General features: G+C 55.1%; 2 protein-coding genes across 7 annotated transcripts in view; both read left to right on the forward strand.

The window, feature by feature from the left end:
- The window catches only part of MED12 (mediator complex subunit 12), a 34,911-nt gene extending 22,979 nt beyond the window's left edge, over positions 1 to 11,932 (forward strand). Inside the window, exons 28-44 of one of the 4 annotated variants that reach the window (XM_052673624.1) lie at positions 27 to 98; positions 361 to 521; positions 612 to 773; positions 860 to 971; positions 1,192 to 1,281; positions 1,734 to 1,843; positions 2,346 to 2,481; positions 2,772 to 2,933; positions 3,480 to 3,857; positions 4,174 to 4,324; positions 4,517 to 4,722; positions 5,171 to 5,251; positions 5,489 to 5,706; positions 6,319 to 6,481; positions 9,046 to 9,237; positions 9,390 to 9,471; positions 11,502 to 11,932. In XM_052673624.1, coding sequence (XP_052529584.1) covers positions 27 to 98; positions 361 to 521; positions 612 to 773; positions 860 to 971; positions 1,192 to 1,281; positions 1,734 to 1,843; positions 2,346 to 2,481; positions 2,772 to 2,933; positions 3,480 to 3,857; positions 4,174 to 4,324; positions 4,517 to 4,722; positions 5,171 to 5,251; positions 5,489 to 5,706; positions 6,319 to 6,481; positions 9,046 to 9,237; positions 9,390 to 9,471; positions 11,502 to 11,545 — 2,520 coding nt within the window. In that variant the 3' untranslated portion in view covers positions 11,546 to 11,932. The other 3 variants (XM_052673626.1, XM_052673625.1, XM_052673623.1) reach the window with 3 other exon arrangements.
- Positions 11,933 to 15,136: 3,204 nt separating this feature from the next.
- Positions 15,137 to 21,960, forward strand: part of NLGN3 (neuroligin 3) — a 30,024-nt gene continuing 23,200 nt past the window's right edge. For all 3 annotated transcript variants that reach the window (XM_052673632.1, XM_052673633.1, XM_052673635.1), the window contains exon 1: positions 15,137 to 15,238. The gene's annotated coding sequence lies outside the window, so the exon portion shown is untranslated. The remainder of the gene's footprint in view (positions 15,239 to 21,960) is intronic.

Below are 21,960 nucleotides of genomic sequence, written 5' to 3' on the forward strand. Positions count from 1 at the left end.
TCACGTGAAGTGTCTGTATGTTGCAGAATCTGGATCAGTGGACCATGAGGCAGTCCTCGCTGGAGCTGCAGCTCATGATTAAGCAGACTGCAAATAATGTGAGTTTTTGCACGGTGGGACTGTGTAGGGCTGTGTGTGTGCTGCCAGTGTTGAAGTAGTTTCTTGTGAGGTGGTGGGTTAGTGACCTGACAGAAGCAAGAGCAGGGAGAAAATGAAGAGTGGTGCATGAGTCTGGCTTGTGAAAGCCAAGCCTGAGAAGGATGTAAGGAGTCTGAGACCCAGAGGAAAGCATTCATGGGCAAGCTGGATTTGTACCAGTGACTTAACAGGACTTAGCTCTCTTTTCTTCCCTATCTCCAGGAGATGAACTCCTTGTTAGAAAATATAGCCAAGGCCACTATTGAGGTATTCCAGCAGTCAGCAGAGACCAGCTCTGCTAGTTCTGCTGGCAATGGAGTCAACAATATCAGTAGCTCAGCGAGTGCTACCCCAGCCAGCAACAAATCCAAACCCATCCTCAGGTAGGTGTAGTCCCAGTGTGAAGCTGCCTTGTAGACAGTTTTGAAGAGAGGTTGAATCTCAAACCGGTTTTCTCGTTTTTGTTATCACAGTTCTCTGGAGAGATCAGGAGTGTGGCTGGTGGCCCCTCTGATTGCCAAGCTCCCAACGTCAGTGCAGGGCCATGTGCTGAAAGCTGCTGGGGAAGAACTGGAGAAAGGACAGCATTTGGGGTCGTCATCCCGCAAAGAGCGGGACCGCCAGAAGCAGAAGAGGTTGGGTCCTGGGGCAAGGGCAGGCAGTGCTTGCTGTGCTGATCCCACGGCCTGGCAGCACAGCTACACTGCTGTTCTCTCTGCAGCATGTCCCTGCTGAGCCAGCAGCCTTTTCTGTCGCTGGTGCTGACTTGCTTGAAGGGGCAGGATGAACAGCGGGAGGGTCTCCTCACCTCTCTGTACAGTCAGGTGCAGCAGGTAAGTGTCTCACTTCTCCTCAAGGACACACTCCTTATCAGACAGGCTGCTGTCCTTGGGAACGTTGTCTGTCTTTCTTCGTGCCCAAAAAGGCAAAGGTCTTGCCCTGGTTGGTAGCGGGTGCTTGAGCTGACCTTCTTCAGTCACTGGTCACCAGAAAGCACAAGCTGCCCTCTGTGAACACACAGCTCATGAAGTCTATCCTCTCTTCTAAATCTAGATTGTTACGAATTGGCGAGAAGATCAGTACCAAGATGACTGCAAAGCCAAGCAGCTGATGCATGAGGCCCTGAAGTTACGGCTGAATTTGGTGAGAAGTTGTGGAGAAGTTGCATATGGAATAAAGGATTTTCCCTTTTTCTTTTTTTTTTTTTGAGCACACAAACACTGGAGTTGCTATAATGCTCTTGAAGCAAGAAAAAAAATCACCCTACTGCCATGGGAGCCTGGAGTGGTATAGGAGTTGTGGAAAAACTTCCTTGTCCTTTGGGTCACAGTGAAATCCACAACCTTGGTCTCCATTTCAGAGATGTGCCATGCAGACTACTCACAGTATTGCTTTCTCGTTGTAATGCTTTGGTGCTCCTCCACAGCATGACAACTTGTGTCTGAGGTTTGTCCTGCTGACTGCAGTCTCCTTGAGCTCTCAGGAGGAGTCCTGCAGCACCTGAGTTGCTCTGGTTTAGGCTTCTTTCTCATTTTTTAGTCTTAGTGCTTCTTCTTGGTGTGTTTTTTGTTTTTAATAAACTTCTTCTCTCTCAGGTGGGAGGGATGTTTGACACAGTTCAACGCAGTACACAGCAGACAACTGAATGGGCTGTGCTTCTCCTGGACATCATCAGCAGTGGCACCGTGGACATGCAGTCAAACAAGTAACTTTCTGGCTGACTTCTGCTCCATGTGGTTCCTAAGGGGAGGCAGTAATTAGCATGACCCCTTTTCTTGTGTAAGCTAGCTGTCTCTGTAGGCGCTGTTGGGAAGCACTGTGACTGCTGAAAGAGACTTTGGAATAATAACAGGCTGTGACTTAGGTCCAGGAGTCCAGCTATAGTCTTCTGACATATTCAGAGCAAAATCTGCTTTCCAGATGCAGAGAGATAAGCAGGGGAGAGCTGAGTCTGGACTTGCTCTTTGGATAAGCTGACCGGGTGGACAGGAGGCCAGTCTTAATCTGCAGTATCTCCCTTGACTGAAGCATGAACACCCTGTGATGTGTAACCAAAGGGAGGATTATAGCGTGGAGACCAGTCTGAAGAGCACTCAGTACTTCTGGCTTTATGCAGTGCTCTTAGCAGCCTAATGGTGTCTGGTGTTACTGTGATGGCAGCGACTTTGATTCTTCTGTGACTTTGACCTTTCTGCTCTCACCAACAGTGAGCTCTTCACCACTGTGTTGGACATGCTGAGTGTTCTCATCAATGGCACCCTGGCTGCTGATATGTCCAGCATTTCTCAGGGCAGCATGGAGGAGAACAAGCGGGCATACATGAATCTTGTCAAGAAACTCAGGGTGAGGGGCACCACGTCCTGTACACAGGGAGCTGCATGCTGTGCTGCAGGCATCCCACTCTGCAGATATCTGTCTCTCACGTAGCACTAGTCCTCTTGCTGTTTAGAACAGCAGTGGGGGTTGCCCCAGTGGCTCTTGTGGGTGTTGGGCCGAATGGTACAAAGATGACAGGTAACGCAGAGGTGGAGGCTGACACCAACAGAGGCACGGGTGGGATTTGGATGTTGGTTTTGGTTTTTTTTTTATTTTTCTGAGGAATTGTTAAAGATTTTTCTACTCCATTTGTGCAGAAGGAGCTGGGGGACCGGCAGTCTGACAGCCTGGAGAAGGTGAGACAGCTGCTGCCGCTGCCCAAGCAGACCCGGGATGTCATCACCTGCGAACCTCAGGGATCCCTCATTGACACCAAAGGCAATAAAATAGCTGGTTTTGACTCCATCTTCAAGAAGGAGGTACGTGGAGCTTTGCTGCCTGCATCGTGGCTCCTAAGGGCAGGTGCTGCCTTGTCCTCTGATGCCTCGAGTCTTCACTGCTTGGGAGGCATCAGTATGCAGCGCCTTGTTGCCTGCCAAGCCTGAGATGGCTGGCTGCATGCAGGCAAGCTGGCACAGAACTGTGTCTGAAAAGGACAAAGCTGGGTGTTAATGCTCAGCAATGCAGGCTACTACGGTCTGAGAAGTTATTTAAACTCTTCTGCAATCATGGCTGTACAAAGAAAAAAAGCCATCATCCCTGACACGTGACTTAATGGGCAGTGCCAGTGTGCAGCAGATTGACAGAGGTGGGATGAAGGAGAATGCCAGTTGTTGATGAAGAGATGTAGAAATGACTGTATGGCCACATGGAAGAGCAGCTCTGGCTGTCTTGGTGGTTGTTTTGTTGGTTTTTGGTTCTTTTATTTCATTGCATATGTGGGGTAGAGTCTGATGGGAGTGTCGTTTCCCTGTAATAGGAAAAAGATCAGAGTCTTGGAGGTTCTTATTTCTTTTGTTTTAAAGGGTTTGCAAGTCTCTACGAAGCAGAAGATTTCCCCTTGGGATCTGTTTGAGGGCTTAAAGCACTCAGCCCCCCTCTCCTGGGGATGGTTTGGGACAGTCCGGGTGGACCGCAGGGTGTCTAGATTTGAGGAGCAGCAGAGGCTTCTTCTGTACCACACACACTTGAAACCCAAGCCCCGCAGTTACTACCTGGAGCCATTGCCTCTGCCCCCTGAAGAGGAGGAGCCTCCTACACCTGTGGCTTTAGAGCCAGAGAAGAAGGCTGTGGAACCAAGCAAGGCTGATAAAACAAGCTCCAATCCTGCCACTTCTACTGAGGAACGAAAGAAGAAGCAGAGCAAAACCAAGAAACGCAACCAGTCTGCCAGCAAAAGTGAGGTAACTGACTGCCCAACACATAGGGTTTCCTGTGTCCAGCCCTCAGATTGTAGCCCTGAGCACTCCCTTCTGAGAGAGCTGGAGAGCAGTAGTGGTGAAGATGAAATGTGAATTTCTCTCTGGGATTTCTGGAGCTTTATACTCTTCCTGCTGGCCTGGGGTAGTGCAAACATTTCCTTAATTTTTGATGGGTGGGAAGGAAGCTTCCAGCTCAGGTAGCAATCCAGGCTTCCTCTTGGGAAATATTCCTACTCTTGATCTGTTCATGAATTCTCAATGCACAGTGATCTTTCTTACTCCTTTCTTTTCCTTGCAGGATTTTGTGTTGGGTCCCAGCCGAGGGGTTTCATATGGAGTTGGCATGCCTACAGAGCTCTTGCATCACCAAGCAGGAAGCACTATGTCTAGGCTGGCATATGGACAGTCACCAGTGGGTCTCTATGCCCAGAATCAGCCTCTTCCAGCAGGTAGGTGTGCAGGAAAGGGCTGTGTGTTGCACCTCTGTGGGAACCTCTTGCAAGAACCCCTTTGTCTGAGACGGTCCTACACACATTTGCCTCTCCTGCCTGCTCTATTTCCAGATGTACTGAGCAGTCGTTCTGAAGCTCCAAGGCTCATCAACAGCACATGACTGTTCAGCCTGTTCCTATCCCTTACAGGTGGCCCTCGCCTGGACACGTCCTACAGACCTGTGCGCATGCCGCTGGGGAAGCTTGTTCAGAGTCGTCCTCCCTACAGTGGGGTTCTGCCTTCAGGGATGGGGAGCATGATGGGCATTGACCCCTCCTACAAGCCAGCAGTGTACAGACAACAGCCTCCAGTGTCCCAGGGACAGATCCTGAGGCAGCAACTTCAAGCAAAGTTGGTACGTCAGAGCTGTGCTCTTGGCAAGCCCCACAGCACAGCAAGCCCTAGCTGTTTGTTAAGGTGTCCACTGTAGCCAGGCTCTCCCATCCTGTCTCCCTTTTTGCCCTGGAGAAGGGTCCCTCATATCTGTTCCTCTGGTCAACTCTGTGTTTGCCACTGGCTTAGTTGGATCTGTGTTACCAATAGCTGTGAGTGAGGTACAGTGGGAACATCTACAGCTGTTGGGCAGTGAGAGGAGCGTATCCTGGTGGTGGAGTGGTGGGATGATAGTGGCTCATTTACCCCAAATTGAGGTGAAGCAGAAGTGATTCACATCTGTGTGGCGTGGAGCAAGCTCATGGCTTAGTGAAGCTACTTGTCTGATTTGGTGGGAGCTTCTGAGAAGGGAGAAGCAGTGTCCCTGGCCTTCGGAGGTGTTGAAAAAGTGTTCTTCTGTTGCCTTCCAGCAGGGCCAAGGCATAATGGGACAGCAGCCGGTACGCCAGATGGCTCCAACCCCATCCTATGGGGCACTGCAGCCCTCCCAGGTGAGTCTCAGTGACCACAGGTACGACTGGAATCTGGCTTCAGCACAGGGCAGCGTCTTCATTCCTGCTGATAAATCTTGAAATCTCTTACTGCTTTTCGCTCGTTTTCTGGCCAGCAGAGTCTGAATGCTAGAGCTGAACGGTCTTTGTGATAGCATTTACAGGAGGATGATCTCCATTGCTCCAAACTCTTGTACCCTGCTCCGTGACTGACAGAGGGTTTTTGTTTTATTCCAGGGTTACACACCTTACGTCTCCCACATAGGACTTCAGCAGCACCCTTCCCAGTCTGGCACGATGGTGCCTCCCACGTATTCTGGCCAGCCCTATCAGAATTCCCACCCCAGCTCCAATCCTGCCCTGGTGGATCCTGTCAGACAGATGCAGCAGAGACCAAGTGGCTACGTGCACCAGCAGGCCCCGGGCTATGGGCACACCTTGGGCAACGCACAGAGGTACTTCCCACACTACTGGATGTTAATAAGCTGTATTTCATCAAGGGCTTCCCTGCTCTGTTCAGACAGCCCTAACAGCAATCTGTGAAAAGCCTGTTCTCCATGCTGTGTTACACAGCATCTGAGTCCTTTACACCCTCAGGGAGCATGTTTATTCAGCTTCCAGTCCTGAGAAGAAACAGAGCCAGGATGAAATTTGGAGATGCTAGCTGCCAGCAGGAGATGATGTTACTAGCCAGAGAAAGATGAATTTGGGAAGTAGGAAACAAATGACCTGAGAAAGTCATAGTTGTGAATTTAAATCTAGCCAGTAGATTAACATCTAAAAGTGCAGTCTGGCGCTTCTGTTGTTTGTGGGCAGATGTAAATCCAGCAGGGAGATTCTGCAGACCAGTGACTGACTCCATTACTTAAGGCTTCTGGAAAAGCAGGTTGTCTGAAGCCCCTGAAGGTGCCTGGTGTCCCTCACATTTCTGCAGAGAAGCAGCACAGGTTGCAAGCAGCAATTTGGGCTGTGTGTCTCATTGATGGCAGCAGATGGGTTTGGAACAGAGAAGCTAGCAATGTGTGATATTTTTTTTTCCTCTGTGGACTCATCCTTTTCCCTTGCAGATTTCCTCACCAGTCAATACAGCAGGCTCCCATGATGACTGGGATGAACCATTTGGGTCCCCAAGGAGTCCCCTCAGGAATTCGACCCAGCCAGATACTGCCTGACCAGCAGCAGCAGCAGTACCTGCGGCAGCAGCAGCAACAGCAGCAGCAGATGCTGAGGGTGAGTGGTTGCTGACAGGAGAAAGGCTGCTGGAGTGGCTTACCAAACACTGCTTACCTGTCCACAGCGCTGTGCTCTGCCCCTCTGTGCCCAGAAGGATGTCAGCTCAGTTGAGGACTGTGTGTAATAATTTGCTAGGCCATTCTTCCTTCCTTAGAGGTGGCCACTCCTGATACAGAGACGTGCTGTGCTGTCTTTTGCTGGCCACCCAGCATGAGCTTAAAGGAAAGTTAAGAACAGGAAAGGTCTGTTTAATCTTCTGTGGCCTGCATCCTGCTTCTTCCTGCTCTAGCTGAGCCCCTAACATCGTGCAGAAAGCTTGCTTTCATAGAAGTTAAGTGCTGCAGGAGCTAGGCACAGAATGAAAACCCCCAAGTCCACACCAAGGTAGGTAGAATTGTTTCCTATAAGATCACTTTCAGGGGCATGTTTACATTTTCACAAGATCAAAGTTTGAATCACAATTTCCAGGGGTGGGAAGTCTGCTATGAATCATGGATCAGTCCATGTACTCCACGTCTAACAGCAGGTGACAAAAAACTGATTCATGAGCTCTAAGGTCTGGGACCTGGTTTGGATAAGTTCACACACACCTGCCAACAGATGGAAGTATTTCATAGATTTGCACTGTGGCCTTGTGAATAACAAATACCCATATGGTGTACACTTCAGAGTTACAGAAATGCATGCAATTGAAAGAGAAACACAAAAATAGGAAATTGGAGGGTGCTTGGTGAATTATGTACCTTACAGCAAGGCCTAGCAAGCCTGTAGAACATGGGCAACCTTTAAATGGCACAGAGCAATGACACTTTTCTGAGAGCAAGTGCCTCTGTCAGCAGGATCTGAGAATTGCTGCCTTGCACTGGACAGGAGATTCCTGTAGTGTGGTCAGCAGCTTTGAGTTCTTTTGATGAGAAGCACCTCCTGACTATTCAGTGGGTTTCTTTTGGCATTCCTCATTGTGTTTAGAAAAAGGCCATGCCTCAGACAAGCTGCTAGCACTTCTCCTACCTCAGTAACTTTGTGCATACCTTCAATTTTTAGCTGACGTTGCTTGGTTGCTCAAAAAAAAGTATGGAGTGTCCAAGATGTCTGCAGTTACAGCAACTCTTCCTGTGTTATCAGGGGCACCAGGTGCACAACAGACTCCTGGTGCTTTAGTTGACTGTCATCGTGCAGCATCTTGTGGGAAAGGTGTATGGCTTTTTGGTTTGCTTCCCATGGGTGGCAGTCAGCTGGAGGTAGGACACTAAATCAGGAGGCTCATTTTGTCACTTATCTTTCTTGTTATCTGCTTATCCAGGTCAGAGCATGCATTTCATGAACCTAAGTGACCAAACTGGTTTAAGGTGAAAGCTGGGAGGCTGGTCTAGAAACACACTGCCTTTGATGGGTAGAATCCTTGATCCAGGCTTCAGTGTGTTTCTGGTATCCAGTTGTTACTGTCTGCCATGTCCTGTTGTTTACTGGCTCCTCTTTCTTTCTGCTGCTTGCCCAGTGTATTCCTAGGGAGCTCTTGCATCTTTCACAGGTCAGGTTTTTCTAACATCTCTCTTAAGATATTGTCCTTTCTCCTGATCATGTTTCTGTCTGTTTTCTGAGTCTGTTTGAGGTTTGAACTGTTTGTGCCAGAATTGTACCTACCATCACCATGTTTTTTTAATGACAGCTGTAGTAGCTTTCTGTTTTTTGCTAGAAGCTCTTCTCTTCATCTGGAGAGTTTAAAACTACCTCAACAGGTGGGAGAAATATCTGAAGGTTAAGAAGCTGTTTGGGGAGAAATGAAGATCTTTGAGATGTGTGAATATTTCTGTCTTTGTGTATTCTTCCTGTAACCAGTTCTGCCAGCATCTAGGTTGGAGCACTGCACTCAGTTTTATCTACACCCTTTCAGCAAAGTGCAGCACCATCACGAGTGGCAGAGAAGGGCAGTGAGGTGGGTCAGAGAGCTTGGAAATGTGTGAGAAGAGACAAGGCTGAAATAGCTGAGTTTTCAGTTAGAGAAGGGAAAGACAGCAGAATTGCTCAACTTTTGGCTTTTTGAAAACAAACACACACAAAAACAACCTTAAGCTGCCTTGGTTGTAGGACAAGGGGTGACCTTAAGCCGTGACCTGAAAACAGGTTGCTTACAGAGGCTGCAGGAGCTCTGTTGATGTGTTTGGAAATATTTTTAGAACAGGTCAGGCAAAGACTCAGTGAAGCAGGTATTGCTGATCTTAGCAGGAGGCAGGAGCTGAACTGGCCAACCGCAGGAGACTGCTCTTAGTGGTTTTCTATTCTTGTATTTGTGTTTGCTCTTAGTTATTCCCCAGCTGACCAGTAGACTTGTAGTTCTCTTCCTGCCTTCTGCTGAAGCCCCATCTTGCAGAAGAATTTTGCTCCCCTCCCTTTGTTTCGTGCAGTTTCTCGGCCTGGGCTGGGAAGGTCTGGGTGGAATTTGTGTAATGTAGGTACTTGTAAGGAAAGTGGTGTAAGAAGATGTTACTGTGATGGAATGCTCTTCCCCCTTTTCAGCCCTTGTGCAGTGCTCTGATAACCCTTCTTTTCTGTCTACACAGCAGCAACAGCAGCAGCAGCAGCAACAACAGCAGCAGCAACAGCAACAACAGCAACAGCAGCAGCAGCAGCAACCACCACCACCGCAGCCACAGCCCCAGCAGCAGCCCCAGGTCTCCACAGTGCCTCAGCCACAGGCTCAGGGCCAGCCCCCAGGGCTGGGGATGCAGGCTCTTCCCCCCCAGCAGCCCATTGTGAGTGTTCCCTTGGAGACAGTCCAGCACCAACCCAACTGTGCCCCACCTGCACCCTCCCCCTTCTCCTCCCCTGCTTTTCCCAGGGCTTGTGTGAGTGCTGAGGCTGCCAGCCAGGTGTTGTGGCTGTAACTCACTTTCTGTCTTTGCAGTTCCAGCGCCAGGGCCTTCAGCAGACGCAGCAGCAGCAGCAAACAGCTGCTCTGGTTCGACAGCTTCAACAGCAGCTTTCCAGTAAGCCTTGGTGTTCTTGATCCTGTCTGTAGTCAGTCTCTTTCCTTGTCGTTCTCCACTGCAGCTACCGTGGTGCAGGAAGGCAAAGCCAAACCACGCTGTCTGAGGCTGTAAGCAATGCTGGCAGGACTGTGGCATCAGGACGTGGAGCCCCTGGCCCTGGGGGGCACAGCAGCAAGGCAGGCAGTGCTTCCAGCACAGGAACAACTTTACAGACCTGCTGTGTGCAGAGTGATGAGGGAGCCTGAGCTTTGTAGAGGCTGGCATGCAGCATTAAAACATTCAGAGGTGCTTCCTCTGCTGTGAATGGCTTCTGAGAGGGTCAGGGAGGCCGTAGTCCTGGGGTGTTCATTGGTGGTTGATCAGAGATGCTGTGGTCAGGTCGGGCTTCTTGGAGGCAGGCAATTCAGTCTGAAGCACCACTCTGTGCTCGTTGTGTTCTCTGGGCTTCTGTGGCTGCTGTCAGAGGCAGGTTAATGGTGTGGATGGTGTTTGTGGTCTGCCACTGAACAAGTGCTTTTATAATCAGTATCAAAGTGCTGGCTTGGGAGATAGAAGCAAAACCCGGTGCCTGTACTGCTCCCTCTGCACCACCTGCTGCTTTGCTGTAACCTTCCTGGCTTTTGTGCCATAAAAAATGGCAGCAATGCTATGAAAATGCCCACGGATAAACTGCAGTGCTTTTGGGCAAGTTTTACTGCGTGAGCTGTGTGGTGGGGGCTGGGAAGGGGCTCGGAGCTGACAGCACTCCTTTTTTCATGCTGGGCCTCCATTTCTATGGCAGCCGAGGCTGCGAATGCTTGTAGCTCAGTGTCAACTGGAAATACATTTGGCAGATTTTGATCTATCTGCTTGGTTAATTCAGTTGCTTAAATTGGTTATGTCTCAGAGCAGGCTTGTGCTTGAGAAGGGCTTGTTACCATCGGGGAGGAGGTGTTTCTTTCCCCATAGGGTTCACACATGACAAATGTCTGCAACAGATAATGGCCAAGTGTTGGTACTTACACTTCACTCCCTGACAGGAAGTTCTCAGTCCTTGTGACAAAAAAGAGAAAACAGAAGTTTTAATGTGCTAAGTTTGCTACTAGCCTGATTCACAAACCACGAGTCTGTGCGAGGATCCCAGCCAGGACACTCAAGTCGAAGAAGATCTCATTTAAGCATCTGAATGTAAAGGAATAGCCATATTTCTGCATCCTGTCTGCACAGCGAGCAGAGCTGGGTTTTATATGGAACGGATGCGTGGGTCCAATGCAGCCATGTGTCAGCATGCAGCTTCCATGCTACCTCAGTGGGTTTGCATCGGTTCCACCAAGAGCCATCTGGAGCTCTTATCCACGGTGTCTGGGGTGCAGTGGAAAGCAGGACATCACCAAGAACATCTCATAGGAAAGCAGCAAGAAGAAAGAGCACCTTGAGCTCAGGTGTGCTGGGCTGGGAGGCTCTGCCTGTGATCCTGTCTGTGCTTCTGTCCAGCAGCGTTGGGGAGGAGAGTGAGCTGGTCTGGTTGCACTGATCTTTACTCATCCGCAGTGTCAGGCTTGCTGATGGGGATTCAAAAAAACCCTCACAGGATTTTGTTAATTAATCACACAGCACCCAGCTGCTCTGTTCTGTGATACAGCACTGCTCACGTCAGCTTTGGAAGTTGATGAGGTTCTTAGGATAACCTCGCTGCGTTTCCTGCCCCTTCTGTGCCACCTCTCAGTCCTGTGGGCATGTCTTCCTTTGCACCTGGGTGCCGTTATGGAGTCAGAATGTAAAACCTTCACCTCGTCTGGTTTCTGGGTGTATCCCAGCTGACACGAGCTGTCTGAACGGCTTGTTTGGCTGCAGGTGCTCTGCAGGTCTCTCTCCCTCAAAGAAAATGGGGTCCTGACTGCGCTCTGAGCTGAAGCCTCGGGCACAGCAGCAGCACAGGGATATCCTGTGTTTGTGACACGGCCTCAGAGCCGCACTGCTGGCGTGGGGGGGGGAAATCCTCTTGCTGGAACAAAACCTTGTGACTGTGTAACTCTTGCTGTCCGCAGATACACAACCCCAGCAGAACAACAACCCCTTTGGGCGCTACTGACCTGCAGCGCTGCAGCCCGGACCAGGATGCAGACATCACCGTGGGCTTGGATGCAGCTCTTCAGCCAGACCTGGGACCTGGGGCCGCTGCCAGCCCTGCTCTCACGCTGTGCCCTGTGCTGTGCTGCCCCTCTCGCAGGCAGATGCCAGGAGGATGGTTTTATTGTACAGAGGAAATGTTTTTACTATCCGATTTCTACAAACGTTTCTGGAGATCCCTTGTGGCTGATAGTCTCCCTTCCCACTTCGGTTTCAGTTTTTACTCAGTTTTTAGTATTTTTGTTAAAATAACGATTAAGACATTGTAAAATTTTGTACTTTATTTATACCAGATGAACCCTGTACTACAGACATTCTCGGATGAATACAGAGAGCTTACTTTGCAAAAGGAGCGTGTATTCAGAGCCTGCTTTTCCTCCCAGCTTCCCAGTGCATCCCGGCACCACCTCTGCACATGGTCTTTGTCTCCTCCTCGGTAGAACTGAAGTCTGCATTTTCTGCTTTTGTGAATGGGTGTGTTGCTGAAGCAGAGCAATTTGGGTTTTGAAAGCAAGCCTTTCTTCCCTATTTGTTTCATAAGCTGAAGTTTCCCGTGCTTGCTAGGGTTTGTGCAAACTCCCCAGGGTTCGTATGCTGATGGAGAGCTTTACTTGCAGTCTATGGCACGTGCCAGTGGCCAGAGGTTTAAGAGGAAGGTAAACCAGAGTGCTGCTGTGTGCTCCCAAGCCCAGCTTCCCAGGCATAGCAGTAATGAGAGCTGGTGTTCTGCAAGACTGGGAGGAGCTGCAGCCCCAGTGTGCTCAGAACAGTCCGTCTCAGCACAGTTCTGCTTACAAGCCCCAAGGCTCCCATGTTAGCTCCTTCCCAAGTGCTTTTTCTGGATGGCTGAAGTGCTGGATTCTCAACTTCTGACCCAGCTAACGCAGCCTGCTGCTGTGGAGTCTCATCTGTCAGTGTGTGGCAGGCTGCTTGGGCTTTGCTTAGTTGCAGCTCAAGTGCCCTGCCCTGCTGCTGTCTTCTGAACCTGAAAACCACCCCCACCACCATCCTCCTCTCCTTGGTTCTTCTGCAGCAAAACTGCAGTTGCTCTGATAGGGTTTTCTTGACCGTTATTTTTCTTCTGCTCTGGGTGGGTGGAATCTGGTGAGTCTTGCAACAGTGTGTTGGACCTCAAAAGTAAGGAAAAACAAGCTGATGAGGTTCATTTGCACCACGTAGGGGAGGCCACAGCAGGGTGAAGATGAGCAAGGTGCCAGGCTGTGTGAGCCGCAAGGAAGGGAAGGGGGGGCTGAGCCTTCAGTTGTGCTCAATGAACGCCCCGGGGAGCGGCTCGGGGCACAGAGCCCCCAGGCTGAGCTGGGCTGCGCCCACTGCTGGAGGCGCCCCTTGCTGCGAGCACGGGCTGCCAGGCCAGCTCCATGGCACCCACGCCCCCCTTTGCCCCCTTGCACCTCTGCATAGGGCTGGAAAGCGTTGCTGGCTGTGGGACTGATGGAGACGGACTCCCTCGTTAATGAGAACGGACGGTTGTGAGCAGGGCGACTTCCTCTGTTCGTCGCCGCTTGTCCCCTTCGATGAGGATCAGTCTCGGGGCGCACATCGGCTGCCTGCTGGGGCTCCGCTCGCCCACAGCGTGACCGCGGTGCCACCGAGGAAAACGCGAGGGCTGGGGCGGGAGGGATCGCTCCCCGTTCCCCATCCTTACCGGGCCGTGAGAGCAGCAGCGTGGCCGAGCTGGGCGCTGCCCGTGGGCAGGCTGAACCCCCCTCTCCTCGTCTCCTTGCTGCCCGCGGCCCCCTCCTCTGCCGGCCCTGGGAGGCGGCTGAGCCTGCGCCAAGCGGCTCTTGGCTGCTGCCTCCTGCATCGCTGCATGCCGGCGCTGGGAGCGGGGCGGCTCTGCGGCAGCCCGAGCGCGGCTGTGCTGGCAGAACCCTGGGCGGCCCCGGGCTGCGGCCGTTCCCTGCCTGCCTCGAGGCTGCGGGGGATGCAGGGTCAGGGCGCGGGGCCGTGCCCAGCTTGGTGCGTGCCCTGCAGCCCCCCTGGCCGTGCTGCACGCTAACGCTGAGCAGGGGTGGTTGTAAGCAGCTCTGATAGCTTCCAGCCCTTCTGCTCCTTCCTAGAGTCGTGGCTAAATGCTGCTTAAGACACAGCCGGTGGGGATGGGGGGGGCTTATCACACACTGTCGGTGTGGGGGTGATGCTGGGCCTGCAGGAGGCTGCAGCTCGGTGGGCTGAGGGTTGTGTGTGGGTGGGTGATGCTGCACAGCTGTGCTCAGGTCCTGGGGCTGCAGCGACTGCATTAAATGGCAGCAGGTGGGCTGCAACAGGTCCTGCCCCACGTACCCCCCACCCCCCCATGCTGTGGCCCCTGTGGGCCGTGCAGCTTGTCAGCACTGCGAGAAGTGGTGCTGTGCAAGAAAATCGATGGCTGCCCGCTGGAGCTGAGCAGCTCCCGTGCACTCCCTGTGCACTGCAATGCTGGTGGTGGGGTGCAGCCCCATGGGTGGGATTTGCTGGGCACTGAGATGCAGGGAGCAGCCTTGAAGCTGCTGCTGGGGCTGTTGGCCACACGGGAGTGTGAGCACCACGGTCCCGTTGAGAACTAGGCTGAAGCATGGGGTGACAAAGGGCAGCTCTGTGTGCAGTGAGCTGCAGTCCATCTGTAAGCAGTGTTAGGGCACAGGACACCCTCACTTGCTCCTACCTGCACTGTGCACGTGGCAGTGGCATGCAGGAGAGCTGCCACAAAGGCCTGCACTGAGCACAAGCATCCAGAATGGGGCACGGCAGCCGGCTCTGCAGAGCCCGTGCCAGGTCCGGGCTGCAGCTCCGGCAGCCCCAAACACGCAGAGGTGTCTGCTGGCAATGGCGTGTCCTTCCCTGTGAGCAGAAACCGTGGCTGACGCTGCCCTGGCGATGGCAGAGAGCTGCGGAGAAGGCAGACGCATCCAGCAAGACCCAAATCCGTGCCCTGCTTCCAATGATTGCTGTAATCCCATCAGGCAGAATGAAGCAGCAAGGTGCCCCGCCGTGGGCTGGGGGAAACGTGGCTGCTGCTGGAGGCTGTGCGTGGCACGGAGCAGCCCTGTGCTGAGGGGAACAGCAGGGAAATGGGGGCGGCCGGGGGGATTGTGTCACGGAGCACAGCTCTCTGCGGGCTGTGTCTGCTGAGCCCGGAGCTCTGCCGTGCCGGGCCCCAGAGCTGAGACTGAATGCGAGGATTCCAAAAGGGAGCTGATGGATCCCCCCCGGGAGGTGGGAGGGGCGGGGGCTGCTCCCTTGGCTATGGGACAGCGCGCCCAGGGGGAGCCCCGATGGGTGAGGGCTGTGCGGGCACCGCAGGGCTCCGGCCGGGGTGGGTGCGGGGGGCACTGGGGGGGGGCACCGAGGCTTTGCGGGGCCGCCCAGGGATGCTGAAGGACGCGCGGTGCGGCGGTGCCGTATCGGGGGTGCCGGTGCCGCCGGGTTCGGTCCCGACGCCCGCTGCGCTCGGGGACGGTGCGGCTCCCGGGGCCGCTCGGTACCGCCGGCGGCAGCGAAGGGGTGCAGCGACGGCGGCCCCTCCCCCGCCCGCCCCCGCCGTGCTCGCGCCGCGCGCTCCCGGTGCGGGGTCGGGCCGGGCTGAGCGCAGCGCGGGGCGCGGAGCAGCCGCCGCCGCCCCCGGGATGGCCCAACCGCGCCGCCGCCCCCGACGGTGAGTGCGCCCCGACGGCGCCGCGGGGTCCGCACCGGGGAGGGGGAGAGAGGGGCGAGGGGGGGGGGAACCCGCGGGGGGCGGCGGTGGGGATCCCGCGGGGGAGGGCGGGGGGCGGCGGCTCCCGGTGCCGCTGCGCGCGGTGCGGGGCGGCGCGGCGGGGGCGGGCGGGCGGAGCGGCGGTAACGGCGGCGGTAACGGCGGGGGTTAACGGGGCCGGATGAGCGGCCGCGGCGAGCCGGCGGGTTGCCATGGCGACGGGCTGAAAGGGGGATTGTGCGACCGCCCAGCTGCGCGGCCCCCCCCGGCCCGACCCACCCGCTGCGGTGCGGTGCGGTTCGGTTCGGCGGGGTTCGTCCCCATCCCGGCCCCGCACCGCCCGAAGCGCCGCGCCGCGCCGGGGGGACCCCAAACCGCGCCCGTCCGTCCCTGAGCGCGTGGTGCGGGGCGGTGCGGGGCGGTGCGGCCGCCGCGTGTGTGCGGGAGCGGAGCTGCGCGGGGTCCCTCCGCGCTCGGCGCTGCCGGTGGCGAAAGGAGAGCCGTGCGGGCACCGGGCCGTGCGGTACCGCTGTGGCGCGGCGTCCCCGTCCCGAGGCCGTCCCAGCAAAGCCCCCTCGCCGCTGCGATTCTCCTCCCGTCCTTTGAAGGCAGAAGCGCCCCGCACGGGGCGGGGGTGCGCGGGAGCCCCCGGGGAGCGCCGTGCCGCCCTCGGTCCCCGAGCATCCCAGCCGCGGGGCGCTCCCTCGGATAGCGGATCCGCAGCCACCGGAGCCGACGTCTGCCCGACGGTGAAGCGCTGACATTTAGAGGTCACGCTTTTAGCACTGTGCATGTCTTTGCTTCATTTGCATTTGCAGTTAGCCCAGATCTTGGCTTTGCCGCTCGCATGTGCGGTTGTCATGGTTACCTGTACATGGTTCCATGCGGAGTTGGGTTGGACACCTGCGGGCGCGCAGCTCCACGCCTCTCCAGCACGGGGCAGAGCCGGGGGGCAACGGATGGAGCACCGGGCACAGCCGATGCAGCGCAGTGCCATTCCAGCGCCGTCCGCCTGCACACAGCCCTGCTTTGCCACGAATCGCGTGTGTGGGGCAGCGCCGCTGGGGGGGGGGGAGGCTGAGCACCTCGCACCTTGCAGCTGGGTCTGTCTCTTTCCAGACCCTCCGTGTGAGATGGGCAGGGATGCAATCCAGGGGAGTTCCGACGGGCGTGAGACCTTGAGAGAGGGCACAGGAACGGGGGCTGCCCGGTCCCTGTTGGTGTTGTGTCCCAGTGGGAACACGGAAGGATGCTGCTGGGAACCGGTGTGGGTGGGCACGTGGAGCACAACCTGCTGCTTTCCACGGAAGGAAACTGGGGAATTCACGGCAAGGCACAGGAGGTCTGAGCCATGCCGGGGCTGTGCAGGGCGCAGCAATGGGTGCCTGAGAGCACAGGGCAGGGATAGCCAGGCTCTGCTCTGAGGGCTTCCAGTGCGGTGGTGGTTTGAACCCAAATCGCTCAGCCCCCTCGGGGAAGCTGGGATGGAGCAGGAGGCACGGAAGGCAGCAGAGCTCGTGGCTGCAGCTGCCAGGACCCACCTTGAAGCGTTCCCTGGTGAGCAGGGCCGTGCTGTTGGTTTAGGCACTGTCTGGGCTCAGCAGAGAGGAGGTGGTGCAGTGCACTGTGCTTCGCCCTGCAGCACGTGGGAGCTCTGCCCTTGCTCTGTGTTGTGTTTGCTGTGTTGGCTGCGCTGCAGGGAGCGGGCATGGGGGGATGTGTGAGAGCAAAGCTTTGTGCCAGGAGCCGTGTTTGGGCTGGGGCTGCTTGGCAAGGAGCTCTGGGAGTGCTGGTAAGGAAGCCTTGCTCCTGACACTGCAAAATGCGGAGCAGCATAGAAACATCTGCCTCCAAACCTTGTCTCATTGTGAGCACAGCCCATGAGGTGCCTGGCATGTGGGGCAGCAAAGTGTGGGGCAGCTGGGGAATGGGGCTCATGGGGAGGGGGCTCCTGAGAGTGTCCTTCAGTGTCAGGGTCCCTCCTGTGCAGAGTACTGGAGGAGCTTCGCTGAAGGTAACATTGTGGAGAGCAGGAGAAGCATTCCGGAGCCTGCAGTGAGACCTGTGGGTCGGTCACCATGGGGTCAGCTGGGACCCAGTGCTGGAAGCTGCTCTGTTTGTATCTGTCTGTCTTCACCCTGCCCTGGGCCCTTAGGCAGTGCCCACAAGCTGCAGCTTTGGGGCTCATTTGGCTGATAAGAGATCCAACTGAGGCAGGGTTTGCTTCAGGTCTCTGTATCCAAAGGCCTGGGGGGCTCATCGGGGTGTTCAGGTGCCAAGATCGTGGTGCAGCTGCAGCAAGATGTTGTCTGAGGGCTGACAACATCTGAGCAAGGCAGGGCTCTTCAGGCTGGAAAAGAAACAACAAAAGATGGATATGATACATGTACAGGAATCACAGGAGGCCAGCAGAGCAGGGATGGAGGTTAACTGCTCCCTGTTTCTTTCCATGCGAGTACAAGGTCACATCAAATGCTGCTGGCAGGAGGTGCAAACCAGGAGGAGGGGTATTGCCTCTCAGCAGCGTGCTGCCGGGGCACAGGAGTCCTCAGAACAAGGTGTTGTGAACAGTGAAACCTTTTGTTGGCTCCGGTAGAAATGGGACAAGTTCAAGAAAGACAGGAGGTTCCCCGAGGACTGATAAATACACAGAGATGCACTTGGCCAGCCGCTGAGCTGCAAATTGCCCGTGCTTCAGACGAGCAGCAAGAAAGCACACAGGGCAAGGAGGGCCCTTGGTTTGATCCGTTATGATGGGGAGCCAGCAGGGAGCATGGAGAGCAGGGCAGCCCTTATCCCACCCCACTTTGAGCTGTTCCCCTGGCACAGGGTGTCTCACAGGCACGGGGTGCTCTGTCTCATGCAAGCTGCATTCTCACCCCTCTGCTGCCCCAGAGCTCATTGTACACGACGGGGAATCAAGATCCCATTTTCACCTGTCCCCATCTTCTCTCTGCTAGCCCTGCACTGCCTGCTCCGAGGGCAGGATGCGTCCCCTTCTCTGTCCCTGCTGCCCCTGCGGCCCACCATGCGTCCTGCTCCATCCTCGGCTCCCAGGGCATCCACAGGCTGCCTGATTTGCTCCGGTTCAGCTTATTTCTTAACACTAGGCAGCCTTTACAGTAAAACACATTAAAGGATTTTTGCCAGAGGTTTTAGGCTTTCCGCTTTTCATGCTTGAAGATAGAAAACAGGGGAGGAGAAAGCTACAAGGGAAAAATATAACATACATTTTGGATTAAATTTAAACAGCCTTCTTTCCTTGCTGCTGGTTCGCCCAGCCTCGAGTCCTGACAAGTGTGAGGGATTTTCAGAGCCGTCTCTCTGCTGGTCAACCCCCCATCCCTCACGTTCCTTGTGGTCTTCCGCTCCATCATTCCAGCTGCGGTGGGGTTTTACCCCCAGCTTTGCCCCCAGTCATCCTCAGAGGAGGAGGAGGAGGAGGATGCGGAGGGGCAGGGCGGATCCTGCAGCACCTGTGCCTGATTCGAGGGCACACAGTGTGAAATTCAATTTGTAGATAAGCTGTAGCAGGCCCTGGTGTCTGCGGGAGCCAGGCGGTGTCTGGAGCAGCCCAGGCTGCATGCATGGCGTGTCCTGCCTGCCAGCGCCCGGCCGGGCTGACGTCACCTCGTGCTGCTGCAGGATGTGGCTGCTCGGAGCTGTGCTGTGTTCTCCCAGGGTCTGCAGCCCCACAGGAGCCCCAGCAGAGTGATGCTGACCCAGACTCATCCCTGGTCCCTGCACAGGGGCGGGACGCAGCTGGCAGAAGGATGCAGATGCTCCGTTAGCAGAGCAGCAGGCAAGCAGGGTGGTTGGCAAGGGTAGGCACTGAGCGGGGCTGGTGGGTGATAATTTCCCACCAGCTCACCTCCATCTTCTCATCTTCCCTGCCTGATGTTTCCAGCGAGCCCCGCTTGCTGGAGGATGCAGAAGGAGCAGGCACTGCACTCTCAGTCTGTGCTGTTTCTCCATCCTTCCCATGCGTTGCCTCGCTGGGTGCAGCTCCCTTCCTCCTGCCCCACTCCAGAGCTGTTTGGGTCTCCCACCCCCCAGGGTCACCGAGCAGTGGCTGTCATCCCAGGAGAGCCACAGTGCTGCCAAGTGGTGGATCACAGCTGGTGCCACCAGGGCTGAATGGGCTCCAGTGTAGTGACATTGGGTTGATCCCAGTATTCCCTTGCCACTCGTGGCTTTCTAGCATGCCTGGCCCCTCCTGCTGTGATTCCAGAGGAGTGGATCTGTCTGGATGCTGTGTTCCCCCCTTGCACAGGGATTTGCTGTCCCTGTGGAGCCGCTGTGCTCCGTTGCCTGGCTGCCTTGCAGGCTGGCATCCCATGCTGCAAGGCAGGGTGGTGCAGGAAGGTGATGCCAGATAGCTTGTAAGCTTATCTCTGCACAGGGAAACTGAGTCACTGCAGAGTGATTTGGGTTTCATGGAAAAGCCGGTTCCTGCTTCTCTCTGGCTGTTTTCCTCATGTTTATTCTTTGGCCTGGTATTGATTGCCTTCAGTCTGGATCACCTCCGTGACCTGGCTCACAGTTCCACCCACAAAACTTTGCTGAGCTGACAAATCACAGTGGGCAGCGATATGAGGCAGAAAAAGGTGATCAGACAGGTGGCAGTACAGGAAACGATCCTTTATCAGCTCTGCTGCTGGGACCGGAGGCTCTTACAGCCACATTCCTGATTACAACCAGTGATTAAGTGGTTTTGGCTTGCTGCTTCGAGTCAGTAAAAGTGAAACACCAACGGCTTATTTTGGGTGCAGCTATTCCCGTTCAAAGCACTCTCGGATTTTCTTGTCCACCCTCTCCAGTCACATTTGCAGGAAGTCTTTGTATTTTAAGCTGCAGTCGGTTCCTCTCTGCCCAGCCCACCTCCTTACATTTATAGAGCCTCCTCCAGACCACGCTATTCCATGGGAAGCATTGGCTGTGCATGCACGCTGCTCCCTGGTGCTCTCAGCTTTCCTTGAGGGATGTGGGAGACGTCCTTGTGTTGTGTTGTTGGCACAGGCAGAAGCCAGGGCAGGGCAGAGCTTGGGGCGAGCTGCCCTCGATCCATCTGGTCATGGGCCTTGGCGTCCAGAAAGGAGCTCAGTGGACTGGTGTACAGGAAGCCTTGTAGAAGGACGTGCCATCAGCAGCTGGGTTTCATTCTTACTGTCTTATTCGGGGCGTTTCAAAAGCTCCATCGCATGGAGCCAGCCTATCTGTGGCACTGACGCCTCCTTTCTTTATTAAATATCAATCCTGCCATTGATAAGAAAGATGAACGCGTTTGGATGCAGAGTTTTGGAAGCTTATTCCTCTGAAAAAGTGCCTTGTGTTTGTGTGATTGCTTCCTAACGAGGCTCAGCCACAACGAATGGTGTTAACCGAAAAAATGGGGTGGTTGGTTGGGAGAGGATGTGGAAACTGCTACTCCAGCAGATGCGAGGGGGATGGCAGCGAGCAGCTGGGATAATGTCAGTGTGAAGCTGGGGAAGGAAGTGTGGGGAGCTCTGCTTGCGCCGACAGCGCGCGCGTTGCTGGGTGAGATTTGCACTCCAGTCGCTATCTGCCGAGTGTTGATCTCAGATCTGCGAGCGAGCTTACATTGCTTTAAAGTAGGTGCCTGGTGCTTGTTTGTGATGTGTTGGAGAGCGAGCATGTTGTCTTGGCGTGAGCCCTGCGCTGATGCCAAGGGCTCGCTGAAAGCAGATTGTCAGTTTGCTCTCGAGCAGACGTCTGGAATTTCTGGGGTTCTGTGGCTGCTCGCAGTGTCGGTAAAACTGCTTGCACAGAGAGCGTTGGAGGAACTCTGCCATTTCCAAAGCTCCGCTTCTCCGGGCAGCGCTGTGTCCCTGCGGGGGGTGGTGCGGGGCGCTCGGCTCGCGGTGCTGAACGGACAGCTCCGGGCCGCCCGGCAGCGGCTGCGGGCGGGGGGAGAAGCTCGCCCCGGGGGGGGGGGGGGGGGGGGAGGCCGGGCCCCCAGGGCAGCGCTGATGGCACCGGGATGAGGGAGCTCGAGGAACGTGTGGACAACGCTCTAGAACAGATTTTGGGTGGTCCTGCGTGGGGTTGGGCTCGGTGGTCCTTGTGGGTCTCTTCCTGTTTAGGTTCTTCTGTGGTTCGAGGTTTCCAGGAGTGGCTGAGGACACTGGGTGTTGTCATGCTTGGAGAATGGGAGGGTGAGAGGTGATCTCCTTACTCTCTACAGCTTCCTGAGCAGGGGGCGTGGGGAAGGAGGTGCTCGTCTCTTCTGGTTTCTAGTGACAGAATGGCTCGAAGCTGAGCCAGGGAGGTTCAGGCCAGTCATTAGGAAAAGGTCCTTCAGCGAGAGGCTATTTGGCAAGAGAGCAGGCGGTGGAGAGGTTGTTGATGCCCCGTACTTGTCCGTGTGTGAGGCATCTGAGTAATGCTCTCAGTGATGTGTTTTAACCTTGAATTGGCCCTGAAGTAGTCTGACACTTGGACTCGGTGATTTTTGCAGCTCCCTTCCAACTGGCACTGCTCTGCTCTCCTCTGTTCTATCTGTCCTGCCAGCCCATTTAGGTCGCCCTACAGCAATGCCCCATCTGGCTATTGCAAAGGGCGCAGGAAGCAGCATGTGCAGCATCCCTATTGCAGAGGCTTCTCCTCAGGGCTCTGTGATCTGCCAGCCTGGGTCAGGCGCTCCTCCTTGGCTGCCAGTTGTT

The sequence above is a fragment of the Tympanuchus pallidicinctus genome, unplaced genomic scaffold, assembly GCF_026119805.1.
Source record: "Tympanuchus pallidicinctus isolate F22 unplaced genomic scaffold, pur_lepc_1.0 scaffold13, whole genome shotgun sequence".
Classification (NCBI taxonomy): Eukaryota; Metazoa; Chordata; class Aves; order Galliformes; family Phasianidae; genus Tympanuchus; species Tympanuchus pallidicinctus.